General features: G+C 38.5%; 1 protein-coding gene across 4 annotated transcripts in view; it reads right to left on the bottom strand.

The window, feature by feature from the left end:
* The window catches only part of CTNNA2 (catenin alpha 2), a 462,766-nt gene that overhangs the window by 393,886 nt on the left and 55,664 nt on the right, over nt 1-13,216 (bottom strand). For all 4 annotated transcript variants that reach the window (XM_040064114.2, XM_040064113.2, XM_040064118.2 and 1 more), the window contains exon 2: nt 12,569-12,675. In XM_040064114.2, coding sequence (XP_039920048.1) covers nt 12,569-12,670 — 102 coding nt within the window. In that variant the 5' untranslated portion in view covers nt 12,671-12,675. The remainder of the gene's footprint in view (nt 1-12,568; nt 12,676-13,216) is intronic.

Genomic DNA, 13,216 nt, shown 5'->3' with positions numbered 1-13,216 from the left:
TTTCTGCTGACAAAAGTATGTATGAACCCACTGTTTGATTATACGCAAAACTCACAGAGCTCAGTACAAACTGATATTCCAGCCTTCCCATCTCATTTCCATGAGAGATGTAAAATAAAAGATCTATGGATGTTTAATGCCTTTGCTGGCTCATCCAGCCTAAAGGGCTTGTGCTGGGTTATCACAAAGCTAAATAAATAAATAAGTTAAAAGTACTGAAATCAAACAACAAAAAAAAAACACAAAAAAACCACAAAAAAACACAAAAAAAAAAAAAAAAAAAAAAAAAAAAAAAAAAAAAAAAACAACCAAAGCACAAATTTCACAGCCAGCATCCCTCACAGACTCCAATGTCTACTGAGAAAGCTGCAGGGCCAATCACTTGAAAAAAGAACACAATTGTGTAACTTGATTGTATCAACTCTTGGACACTTTCAGTTCAGTGAAAAAGGCTGAGAGGTATGCAGAACAAATGCATTACTAATCTCTCATTAAAGATGTATAAAACATTATGCAGTGACCTGCTACACTGAGCTCAAAATTTCAAGCTTCAGTTTCAGAGTGCTTAGTAACTTTTGTTCAGTAAAATTTAAACACCTGAAAAAGCTCTAGGATGATGATTACAATAATCATTTCCACTCCTGCAGCTTGTCTACTGCTAGAGGAAAGCTAATTTTTAAAAGAGATCAAATCCCCTAAAGACCAGTACAACTGCTGCAATTTTTACCAGTGTCAAAAACTATCCTCCCCACCATTTCTTCAACAAAAATCTAACTCTACTTCCTACACACTGTTCAAAACAACTAAAATGTCAGTAGAGATGGACTCGCAGGATGCCCTCCGAAAGCGTAAAACAAAACCTGACAGTCAACCAAGGCGGAAATACAGGAGAGCCCCTAACAAAGACACTAAAATCTCTAGCAACAAGGTACCAACCAAAATACAAAAATAGAAGATAATTTTCCTGATTTATTTTTATTGGCCAAGCAAACCAGCAAGGAAGTAGAAACTTCTGCCTCCTGAGCTGTCTGCCACACAGAGAAGGGGACAGGTACAGCTCACAGCCTAGACTTTCCTCTTCTGTGCTCAAACACAAGCAGAGTTAAATTATCTTCCAGGAATTCTTGAGAGTTGCAGTAATGTCATTAAAAATCTGCTGTGGATGAGAAGGGTCATGTGTAAAGTGGCAGTGATTTCTGGCTGGAACCAAATAATGTGACCCTGATACATCCTGAACATGTGAGCTGGAACGCTGTTGGATCCAGAAACTCCAAAATGAAGTTTTCTATTTGACAGTGGATTTAATCATCATATACGTGGCTCATAAAGAAAAAGGGGATGGACCATTATAAAATTAACTCACTGATCACAGCACTGCACCAAGGATACACCTGCATGTTTCCAGCTACTCTAACAAGTATTTCAGTTGTGTCAGACAGGAACTGCTCAAATGAAAACCATTTACTTTTCCATGAAGGGTAAAAACACTACCACAAACTTTGTTAATCCACCACACATCCCAACAGTCAACAACATCACACTGCACATACGTGAAAGCACCGAGTCCCTCATCTTAAAAAGAAACAAAAAATATAAATATTACAGGCTATGGAAGCATTCACAGAGATCTTATGAGGTGGAACATAGGAATGTAGCAGATTTAAAGAATATGGACGGAGGACAGAATAGAAAGAAGAAAAACAAGACAGATATATAGATACTAAAATAGATATAGCTGTTATGCTTCATATGCCTGCATCTCCCTCAAATTTTTGCATCCTTGTCAGAAAAATATAAAGCTACCTGCCAATTAATGTATTTCAAGCAGAGCAGAAAACGCTTAATCACTCCACACTAAGGGTGTAGATATGTGTAATTCCCTGGGAAAAAAAAATTGAATAAATTAATATATATTCCCTGGAAACAACTCCATATTCAGAATCCATTCAGCACACTGGATTAATTATGCTTTTACATGAACACCTTCCAATGGAAGTATTTATTATTAGCATAAGCAGATACAATAGATTTTCATTACTAGGGAGACGAAATGAATCAGAAAAACTAATTCCCGGTGCAAATCTCTTTTCTCCAAAACCCTTCTCTGAAAACTTACAGATTAATTGTTTGTACAAACAAGATAAGGATTTAGAGCAAGAAAGTGCACAGGTGTCAGCCATGTCCAGTGGTGAGTCTATCCTGGAGCTGGCTGGAATTAGCTCCATGGATGTGGGGAAGTTTCCAGAAGCTTCTCACTGGACCCTGTAGCTCCCTCACTACCAAAACTTGGCCATGCAAACCCAATACTTTTGGTTTATCCTTTTCCACACTACTAGCTTCTTAAGTGAAAAATTAAGCTGTATTCCTTACTTTAAAATGTTACACATAATCAATTTCATCAATTTTCATCTTTAAAACATGTTTATAAAGAACAATACTCACATTACTAGGTTACTTTGTTATGACTGTACTTTTTTTTGGCTAAACACTCTTTTATTCATGAAGAAAGAGAGGAAATTTGTGCAGATTGTCCCTTGTTCTACACTGACCCAAGAAACTGAATGAGAATGAAAATTCTAGCACTGACTTCATTTAGGATATTAAAAAGACTTATTTAAAAAAACTGATATCTACAAAAAGGAAAATTTCTACTCAGCAGAGAAATATTCCTTGTGTATTTGTCAAAGGTCATCTGCACAACACTGAATTAATCTGTGTTGAATAAGCTAAGCATGAGATATATCCTTAATACTCTTGTTATAAGTTAGTAAAAGGTTTGAAGTCTCATCAGTGAGCATCAAAGTACTACAGGAGTACAGAGAAATAGACTAAATAAGAGAGAAATTCCAATATAGAAAAGGGAAAATATTATCATCTCATTGAAAGAGACAAGTAGAATAGGATATTTCTTCCCAGTCTGAGCATTTTCTGCTCAGACACATAATATTCAGGAACACCAATCACTGATGAGCTTGTGAGGAAAGATATTGAAAATTAATTTACCAAACAGGGCAATAAATATGGTAATTTACACCATGTGCTAAAGGCACAATTACACCATGTTCTTAAGGCAAAATTGTATCTGAATTTCTCTGGCTGAAAATCAAGGTAATCTTTAAAATACACCAAAAGCTCAGATCACTCTAGTTGGAAAAAAAAAAAAAAAATCATTTCATAAAACAGTCAAAGATTACCAAAAAGTCTACTTGGATCCATCAAAAGGTGCACACCCAATGGAATCAATATTCCATAGAAATTAACACAGGAAACAAACAGAAAACAAACCAAAAATATCCATGTACCCATGCCCTGAATCCTCTGAACTGCAAATAAATCAGTCAGTCTCCAGAAATACGTATTGAAGGGCAATGGAACAGAAACTGCCACTGCTTCTCAGAACATGGATCATTAAAATTAGGTTAATTAGCACCTCAAAGCAAAATCTTGTAATTAGGGTATTATTTTTGTAATTAGGATTATTTTCTATCCTTTCTAACTTTTGCCGACTGATGACACACACAGCTAATGAAGTTAATGAAAAAGAAGAAAGTGAGTAAGATTTTCAGATCACTCTGAAGAATGAAGCTAAGATGGATTGCAAACTTCAATATCCAAATTGCCCCCAAAGTCATTAGAAATACACATATTTAATCACAGAGGTGGTGTATCTATTTTCTCTTTCCCCTAGCAAATCTGACTGATAACAGAAAACAAGCAGCAACCCTGCTCCCTGCTCCCTCCTTGATTCATAAAGAGAGACGACCCATCACTGTAGGGTTTTGTTCTTCCAGCAATAATTTTCCCAGTTTTATGACTCCTGGTGGACCTAAAGCATCTCACAGAGTTATTAAGATTGGAAAAGACTTTTAAGATCAACAAATCCAACCATTAACCGAGGACGACTAAACCACACCCTCAAGTGCCACATCCACGCATTTTTGACCACTTCCAGAGATGGCGACTCCCTTAACGACTCTTCCCATGAAAAAAATTTCCCAAATATCCAACCTGACCCTCCCCTGGCCCAGCCTGAAGCTGTTCCCTCTCCTCCTGTCCCCGTTCCCTGTGAGCAGAGCCCAAATCCCCCCCGGCTGTCCCCTCCTGTCAGGGAGTTGTGCAGAGCCACAAGGTCCCTCCTGAGCCTCCTTTTCTCCAGGCTGAGCCCCTTTCCCAGCTCCCTCAGCTGCTCCTGGGGCTCCAGACCCTTCCCCAGCTCCATTCCCTTCCCTGGACACACTCCAGCCCCTCAATGTCTGCCTTGGAGTGAGGGGCCCAAACTGACCCCAGGATTTAAAATGACCCATGAGTGCCACACTTCAAAAATATATCCAATTCTTCATCAAAGATTCAGGTGGCACTGATCTTCCCATCTTTCTAGGAGTACTCTTCCAGCTTGTATGGAATTTACATTTTCTTTTTAGTAGATATTCAGTTACCATTTCATTTTCAAGCCAGAGGATTTTGTAGGATTAATAAAAAACCTTCACTACAACACAACCTCTTGCTCATACACAAACACACACTGCTTGAGATCATAATACCTCTTACCTTACTAAGTTACTACTTCTGCAAATACCTACTCCAAAATCCTTTCTGAGGGCGTTTAATGCTGGGCTGTTTTAGTTTCAGGGTGCGAATCCCATATTACAGTTTAGTTTAGATTAGAATCATAAAACATTATTTGCACTGTTAAGTGCTACCAGAAATAGTCTCAAAATCTATACTGGCAGCAAATTTAAGACAATTTCTTTTTAATTGATAAGCCTTTGCGTAGAGGAAATGCATCCAAAGTCTTTAGGCTTCCATTAAAAGACAAAACCACAATAATTCACATAATTCTTCTCTGATCTCATTCCAATTTGTCAACAGCTTTTTTGAGAAGGGGAAATCCTTCCAATAATAATCTCATTAACAAACACTAATAATAATGCCTAAATAAAATTCACTTTACACCCAGCAGCTGATGCACTTATAGATCATTTTATCATGTTGTGATGAGCTCACAGTCAGTTGGATATTTGAGCAACTATTTTGAAGTTGCTGCTTAACAAACCATACCAAGACCTTGCTCATTCAGTATGTGACTAAAATTCTTTTTCAACACATTGGATTCACATTTACTGATGTGAAAAACATTTTTTTTCAAGTTGCCCCCCTGCTAAAGCACTACATTTGTATGTCAAAAATATCCTAGACTTAAAAACATTCCAGTTATATAAATTATTATATTAGCATTTGTATCTGCTGCAGTGATTCTGAAGTCTTTAATTTAACCACTGGAAAAATAAAATGTGTCAAACACTTTGAGTAAATCAAAGTTTATGATATCAACAAGAATTTGCTTATCAGCCAAAATGAAAAACCATTTCTTATTTTGTATCAATGCCACTGCCTTTTAACTATGCAATCATCTTTTAAAATATGATATATCAATCCTGCTTTAATTATCATTTTTAACATAAACAAAGACGAATGTAATTTGTTAATATATTTGTTGACCCTGAGAAATTTTGGAAGTGACAGGTAGTTCACAAGATATTCTGAAAACAACCCCAAAACACAGAACTGCTTTTCAAGCAAACTGGGAAAAATCACCTAAAAATGTAACCAAAGCAAAATTTTCCTCAAAACCTTTGGATGTTCCTCTTCTACAGGAATGACCCAAATTAAACCAACAGGATTGTTAAGAATCTGCTGAGTTGTGGATTCAGGGACATGAAAAAGGCTCATCTCTGTTTCACTAGGCCTCTCTATACATCTTTAAGGACGCAGGCAAAAGAAAAACACTTCAATAACTAGTCTGATCTTCCTGATTAGAGTTAAGAAATCCCAGGCAAGAACATTTTCTGAAAAGTCTTCCATGAAAGCCGCCAGAAAACCATCTGCAAGAATAGAACTGGGTTAGAAAGCTGTCTAGACAAGTTCCAAAGATACTATTTCAGGATACAGGATGGAGACAGGATCAGGGACATTCCTGGGCTCCAGCAGAGAAACTGCTTGCAGTAATTCTTCCCTACACTTACAGGAAAGAGTCAGCCAGGCTGGACAGGGCTTGGGGCAATCTGGGACGGTGGAAGGTGTCCCTGCCTGTGGCAGGGGGTTGGAACAAGGACCTGTCAGGTCCCTTCCAACCAAACCATTCTGCGAAGAAAATGGTTTTGTTCATATCACACAAAGACAAAAACACTTTCTGGTAATGCTGAGCCACTAATAATTGCCTAATGATGAAGAAAATTGAGGAGTTATCCAATGCAGGGAAAATCTAGCATTTAATACAAAGAATTTCAAATTAGAGCAGGTTCATTTTAGCCATGAGCTTTCTCAGTCACAGCACACCGAAGATACTCCCAGCACAATCTGCATTTCCAGCTAGGATACACCAGTGACAAATCTTCTCACCATCTTTCCACACTGGCTTGTGCAGCAGGAGAGGAGAAAAAGCAGCCATCATATCACATTGTTCTGAGTTAAGAACCATCACTCCATGAAAGCAGAACATGGGAGTAATGGATAAGACCTAAAGCCCTCTGAGACCTCGTTCTCCCCCCTGCAAACACCAACCTGCACATGTATAAACTCCAAAGTACAAACACACCCATGAACACCTCTAAACAGTGAATAAAAGCAGAGGCACAGACTGACAAGGTCCAGACCTTACAGGACACCGCATGCCAAAAATACCCTGCAGCTTTCAAGCACCGGAGAGTAAAAATAGAAAAGACAAAATTTAGCTAAAGGTTCTCCTAGACAGCACAAAAAGTCCCTGAGAACGCTGAGAAGATCCCAACTAGAGCTGGCAGAGAGGCACAGATGTTACTGAATCCAGTGGCAAACAAGAAACAGGGACGGCCAGAGCACAGCAGATGCCTCTCACAGAAGCCAATGGTTGAAAAAACATTCTGAAGTTAAAAGGCAGCTGGTAGTTTTCAGTTCAGGAATTATTTTAAGCAACACATAGTACAGACTTAGGACAAGAGCAATGTTGTGCCATGGGAGGTTTAGATTGGATATCAAGAAAAATTTCTTAACTGAAAAGGTGGTCAAGCACAAGAACAGGCTGCCCAGGGCAGTGGTGGAGTCGCCATTCCTGGCAGGATTTAAAAACTACGTGGATGTGGCACTTGGGGACATGGGTCAGTGGTGGCCTTGGCAGCACTGGGGAACAGTTGGACTGGATGATCTCAAAGGGTTTTGCCAGCTTAAACAATTGCATGACGCCATAATGCTGGAGACAGAAAGGAGGATTCTCCTCCCATTCAGAATAATAACTTCATAAAAATGTGGAAAGTTCAGTTTCAGAGAGAAAGGTTCCATATCTCTTTTGTGATACGATTTGTCTTGCCGGCATGGAACAGCTATCACTTAATCCATGCCAGGGAAGGCTGGTGCACAGTCCAACCTCCCACCCTCCCAGAAACATCACAGATTTGGGACTGCTCTGACAGAAAGACCTTAAACAAGAATTAGTTTCACTATTGGGAAAATACTCCTGTTCATGTAAAAAAAAAAAAAAAAAAAAAAAAAAAAAAAGATAGATAGATAGATAGATAGATAGATAGATAGATAGATAGATAAAAATAATACTAACCTAATATTGACCTTATTATACAACTGAATTGGGTTTGAATGATTAAAAAAAATAAACCTTTATAATTAATTTCCCCTTCGGTCTGTCTCGAAGGCGACTTCAGCTGAATCCAGCTATCAAATAAAGAAATTGTGGAGAATTCAGTGCAATTACTAAAACAAGTGCAACAGGTGTCAGGCAAGTAAGTGCTCCATTACCCATCCTCTCCCAAATTTGTCTGAAATATGTGAAGACATTCACCAACCCAACAAAAAGTAAAGCTGTGGTTCAAATGCAGCTGAGAAGACTAATAAATAATGTATTTCCTATGGAAAAAACCACACCAGATTTAGGGCTCAAGTGCAATAAAACCAAGGTTCACCAAATGTAAGCAATACCTAATTGACTGGAATGGTTAGGAGTACAGTTATATTTATAAATTTATGCCAATATAGACATTTGACGATTTTCCAAACGCGGAGTACAAGGGATTGGATTAGTCCCAAGTTAATGAATAATAACATCAGCCATGATTATTATGATTTTCTACATAAACAACACAAAGTAAAACTACTTGGAATGTTACCCAAGGACTTATTTATTTCATAGGTATGGGCAGTTAATTTACTGAGTATTGCTATTATTTTAAAAAATGCAAAATCATTAACCATTTGGTTTTGTCAGCCTTATGATATACTGTTACTTCCTTTAAGATGCTGTAACTGGCATCTTAAATTTATCGGGAAAAAACCCACAAAACATGCACTGCAATCAGAACTGTCTCTTCCCAGCAAATCTAGAAGGAGAAAAATGTGTCATCCTGAAGGAAAACAGAATCACTCATGAACAAATTGCAACAGGAACGCTCACCATTATTTGTGCTGCTGTTAAAACTCTGCAATAACAAATAACAGTCCAAAAATGTAAAGATCCTAAAAGGCCCAGCTGCTGCATGGCTCTGGTAATAAAGGCACAGCTGTAAAACAGCCACATAGGATATTTAAAATTCCTAGGCAAAACTAATGAAAAGAACCACAGACTGACATTAGAAAATTAAAACCTTAGCAACAGAGCAATTCTCATCTTCTTACCTTCAAAAACTTGACACAGTTCGTTCATCTTTTCATCCATGTGTACATGTATGATTATTTTTTGTTATTTTTCCAAAATACAACTGCAGGGATGTTGGTGGTTTATAGTTGGCATTTATTTATTTTATCTTCTTAACATATATATATTGCATTCATATTCTTCTTTAATTACCACTCAAAACCACCAAAAACATAAAAAAAAATTCCCTGACTCCTTATGGACAATCTCCAAAAGTCTTATTTTTCAGCTATATATAAAATATTGTGTAGTTGCAGTTAAAACATTCCTAAAAGTGTAATTCTTTTTTCTTAGGAAAACCACCCACAGTCTAACAAATAAAATGGCAATCCAGTTGGTTACTATGCAAGAAGGTGAGAGTAACAGGCAGCAAGCCTTGAGAATATGTTTTAGTTATATATAGTTCCTTACAAAATGTCATGGAATCAAAAATTATAAAATTTATAATTAAAAAAAAAAGTCAGAAAACAAGACTAGCAATAAATACCATTACCTTATGCTTTTTAGCTAATTGTGACACTAAAGCCAGAGAAAAGAAACACACTCCAATTAGTAATTTCAATGCTGTGGAGAACAGAAATCCTAGTATTTTTTTTCCAGCACGTATATCTTAGAAAATCTCAGAAATGACAAGTTAATAAATGACGTGACAGGCCCTACCTGCTCCTCTTCCACCATGACAACAAGCACTGGGAACAGGGTAGCCCAGCAATCCCCTCACATCTCTGACAGCCACACAAAGTTTTAATTAGTTTGCTAGTTCAGGGCTTCCTAGAATAAATGCAGTTCTGTCATTTCTAATGCATTCTCACGATCAGTTAATGGATTTTCAGGTTTTTTTTTTTCTTTTGCCTCCAGCTCAGACAACCTTATTGTCTAATAATTTCTTCTAAATCAATTCCTAGGTTATCCATATTTTCTCATCTGGAACACTAATGAACTTGTCTAAAATTCACTTTTAATGCACCATTCTCCTACCCTGACTCACGGAGGTGTTCCTTGTCAAACCCACATGGCATTTCTGCATTACTCTCTGAAGTATCCCTAGAAACCAGTGGATGTGCCACCATTTGGAAATCTGTCAGTCACATGCCTATACATACACTGAGTTCAGAGTCCAAGTTCACAGATACAAAGGACTAAATCAGCACTTTTGGAGCCCTAAAACTTGTGTACAACGATTTCCAGTTTTTCCAGTATTGTCCAAAATCATACGCAGCTTGGCAAACAAGAGGGTACTCTGACTATTCAAGTGTGAATACCAAAATAAAACATGGATTTGCCCTGGTGGTGATGGAAATCACAGGATCAAGCAAATTTTGGCTGCAGGGGACTCAGGATTTCATCTGCTCCAAACTGCTGGTCAAAGTTCCTCTGCAACTCCCTGAAAGGTGGTGGCAAGGTGGGGACTGGCCTCTTCCCCCAGACAACCAGCAAGAGAATGAGAGTACATGGCCTCAGGCTGTGCCAGGGGAGGGTCAGGTTGGACATCAGGAGGAATTTCTTCACCGAAAGGTGGGCAGGCATTGGAACTGCCCAGGGAGGTGTTGGAGTCCCCATCCCTGGAGGTGTCCAAGGAAGGACTCCGTGATGTGGCACTCCGTGCTCTGGGCTGGGGACAAGGTGGGGACTGGTCACAGGGTGGACTCCATGATCTTGGAGGGCTTTTGCAACCTGAATTACTCTATGGAAGTAGGACTGCCTTCAAAGGTTACTCGGGAACTTTTGCAGCAAAGTTCTGCTGCATTTTGTGGCCATTAAATCTCTCTCTTCTCCCCAGTGACCTGTTTCAATGACTTCAAAGAATCACAGAATCACTGGCTTGGAAGAGACCTCCAAGATCATGGAGTCCAACCCAGCCCTAACACCACTTCAACCAAACCATGGCACCAAGTGCCACATCCAGTCGTTTTTTAAACACATCCAGGGATGGTGACTCCACCACCTCCCCGGGCAGACCATACCAGTACTTTATTATTCTTTCCATGAAAAACTTTTTCCTTATGGAAAGAACTTCCCATCTCCGTGATCTCCTTATTCAGCAGCTCATTTGAATCCACAAGTGGACTTCAGAGCTCAGATTGAACGGGAATAAATACCTATACATTTATATATTTATTTATTTATTTGCCAAGATAAAGTTTCAAATTAGATGTCCTCTCTCTCAGGAAGGAAATTGCTTTGAAACTTTCTACGAAGATCCAGTCTTTGCACGTGGCACGGGCAGATTGTGATCGAAGCCCCCACAGAGGTAAACCAGAGACTATTCCTCACCTAAGCAGACTGCAAATGCAATTTCAGGCGGAGGAAAAAAAAATAAAAAGTCTTTAAAACTGGGATGATCGTTAACTTATCTGAGAAAAACAGAAAGAGCAGCTGAATAACCTCAGCTAGAAATGCAAGAGATAAACACAATCTGAAGGTAACACATTTTTCATCACTTGAAGCTTTCATGATTACACTTGTGTGGATCATATAAAACACGTTTTAGTCAAACATAGTCCACTGGAATCACGGTAGAGGGAAATAAGCCAAACTACTTACTTTCCTAACACAAGAAATCAAATATCATGTTCAAAAAGGAGGTTTTTATTTTATTTATTTATTCATATTATCTAGAAACCTATGAAAAGAAGAAATCAGAATGGAAATATTCATAAAAGTTGAATAAAACAATAGCCTAACATTTCTCTACTCTCTCTTGACAGCATTTTATTTTCCCTAGTCTCCTTGACACGCTGCTAAAATAGAAACACATTGTTCCTCATCAAAATACAATCTTGAGAACATGAGTTTTTATCATTGAAGAAATCCACATCCTGCAGCTCAGCTTGTAATTTCTTGATTTACATTTGCTCAAGCGTACTATCAAACAAAGGTGTAGCTGAGCCCAAAGTTAACCCAGCACCTGGTGAAACTATGAAGCTACAATGGTACTTTTCCTTCTTGGCTGATGTTTTCTCTTCTCTGGGCACAGCAGTGGAAAATAAAGCAAAAGGAGAACAGGGAATTCCCTCACACAGGAGCCAGTAACTTGGGTTTCACAACAGTTTGGTGCACAGCAGCTTCACTTGCTGGGCCAACATCAGTACTAGAATAACAGAGAGCTGGCAACCTCATTTTCAATTGGTTTCACAGTGAATTCAGGATTTTAGTCTGTCTTTCATATCAAGAATAAAATTTTCAGGGTTTTTAATGCAAGTTAATTACCATTTTATCACCATGTGGAATGAAAGAACTCCCTGCCTTGAGTCTGTAAAGGCATGTACACAGAGAATTTCATGTCCAGAATAATTTGTAGAGAAACAACTTATTTTTTCTTTTTTCAAAAAACAAAGAAAGACAAGCAGATGTCATTTCTTTGGAAAGTGACTCACTGAAACTGCAGAGGAACCATACAGAGACATCATTTTGGGGGAATTAAAGAAGCAGCTTTCCATTATTTACAGCAACTCAGAAACAGAAAGGCACCAGGCCTCTTCACACACCCCTAGTGATGGCAGCATGAAATAGAACAGGTTTTAATAGTTTCTGTAATTTGGATGGTTGGTTTTGGTTTGTTTTTATTTGGAACCTGTCTTTCATGGTGAAATAATAAACCAGGAGCACAGCTCAGTCAGATCCCTATCTTACATTGACTGTTAAGTTTCTAAATTGCTTTATAAGACAGACATAAGTAAATAGTTGTTGCTACTGTATTCCTGCTCACATTTTGAGAGTATAAATTATTTAGAACAAGAGTCTCTAAACACATTTGAACAGAGCTTTCCAACAGAGATCACGAAAAAAAAACTGCTCATGTTTTTATTATCAAATACTATTAAGATAAATACGTAAAAAGAGTAAATACAGCATCAGGCTGAAGAAACAAAACAAACCAAAGATACTTGCCTGGGTAACAAGTGGCTCCAACAGCCTCTCTACTGTGAGAGTCCTGATTTCCAAACTTTTGGGGTCCCATTTCAAAATGATAGGTGATGTTGCAGAAGTCATACTCCCTGCAACACAGAAAATCACACAGCATGAAAATTATTAGCGCAATATCAATACACTGCTTAGCATTTATTTACAGAATAAATACATATAGCCACATATAAAATACTTCTCTGTAATCCTGCTGGTGCTCCTCTACTCGCAAGAACTCCCAGGTGCACCACTGCCACATCCAGTGGGTGTTTAGATGTTTATATTCTGAATTCTTTTTACTGCTGTACCTCCAACACCACAGCAGATGGGTGTGTCCTGCAGGAACCACATCCCATGGAGGGCACAGGCAGGAGCAGGTTTATCCTTAAGGACTCCACCTCACCGAGAGACCCCAAACTAGAGCAGGGGAAAAGTGTGAGGCAGGAGCAGGAGTTTTATGATCTTACTACAACCCCCAAATCGCCCTGCACCACTCGGTGCACCACTCGGGAGAGGCAAGGAACTGGAAGAGTCAGAAGTGGAATAAAACAGATTCAACAGCTCTGTTCAGATTTTTGAATCAAACCTCCCCCACAGTATTCAGCGTTCCTTAATTTTGCTTCAAGAAGAGGA

The sequence above is a fragment of the Hirundo rustica genome, chromosome 5 (assembly GCF_015227805.2).
Source record: "Hirundo rustica isolate bHirRus1 chromosome 5, bHirRus1.pri.v3, whole genome shotgun sequence".
NCBI lineage: Eukaryota > Metazoa > Chordata > Aves > Passeriformes > Hirundinidae > Hirundo > Hirundo rustica.
Note: the sequence above shows the minus strand (reverse complement) of the source record. Positions and strands in the feature narration are given on the sequence as shown.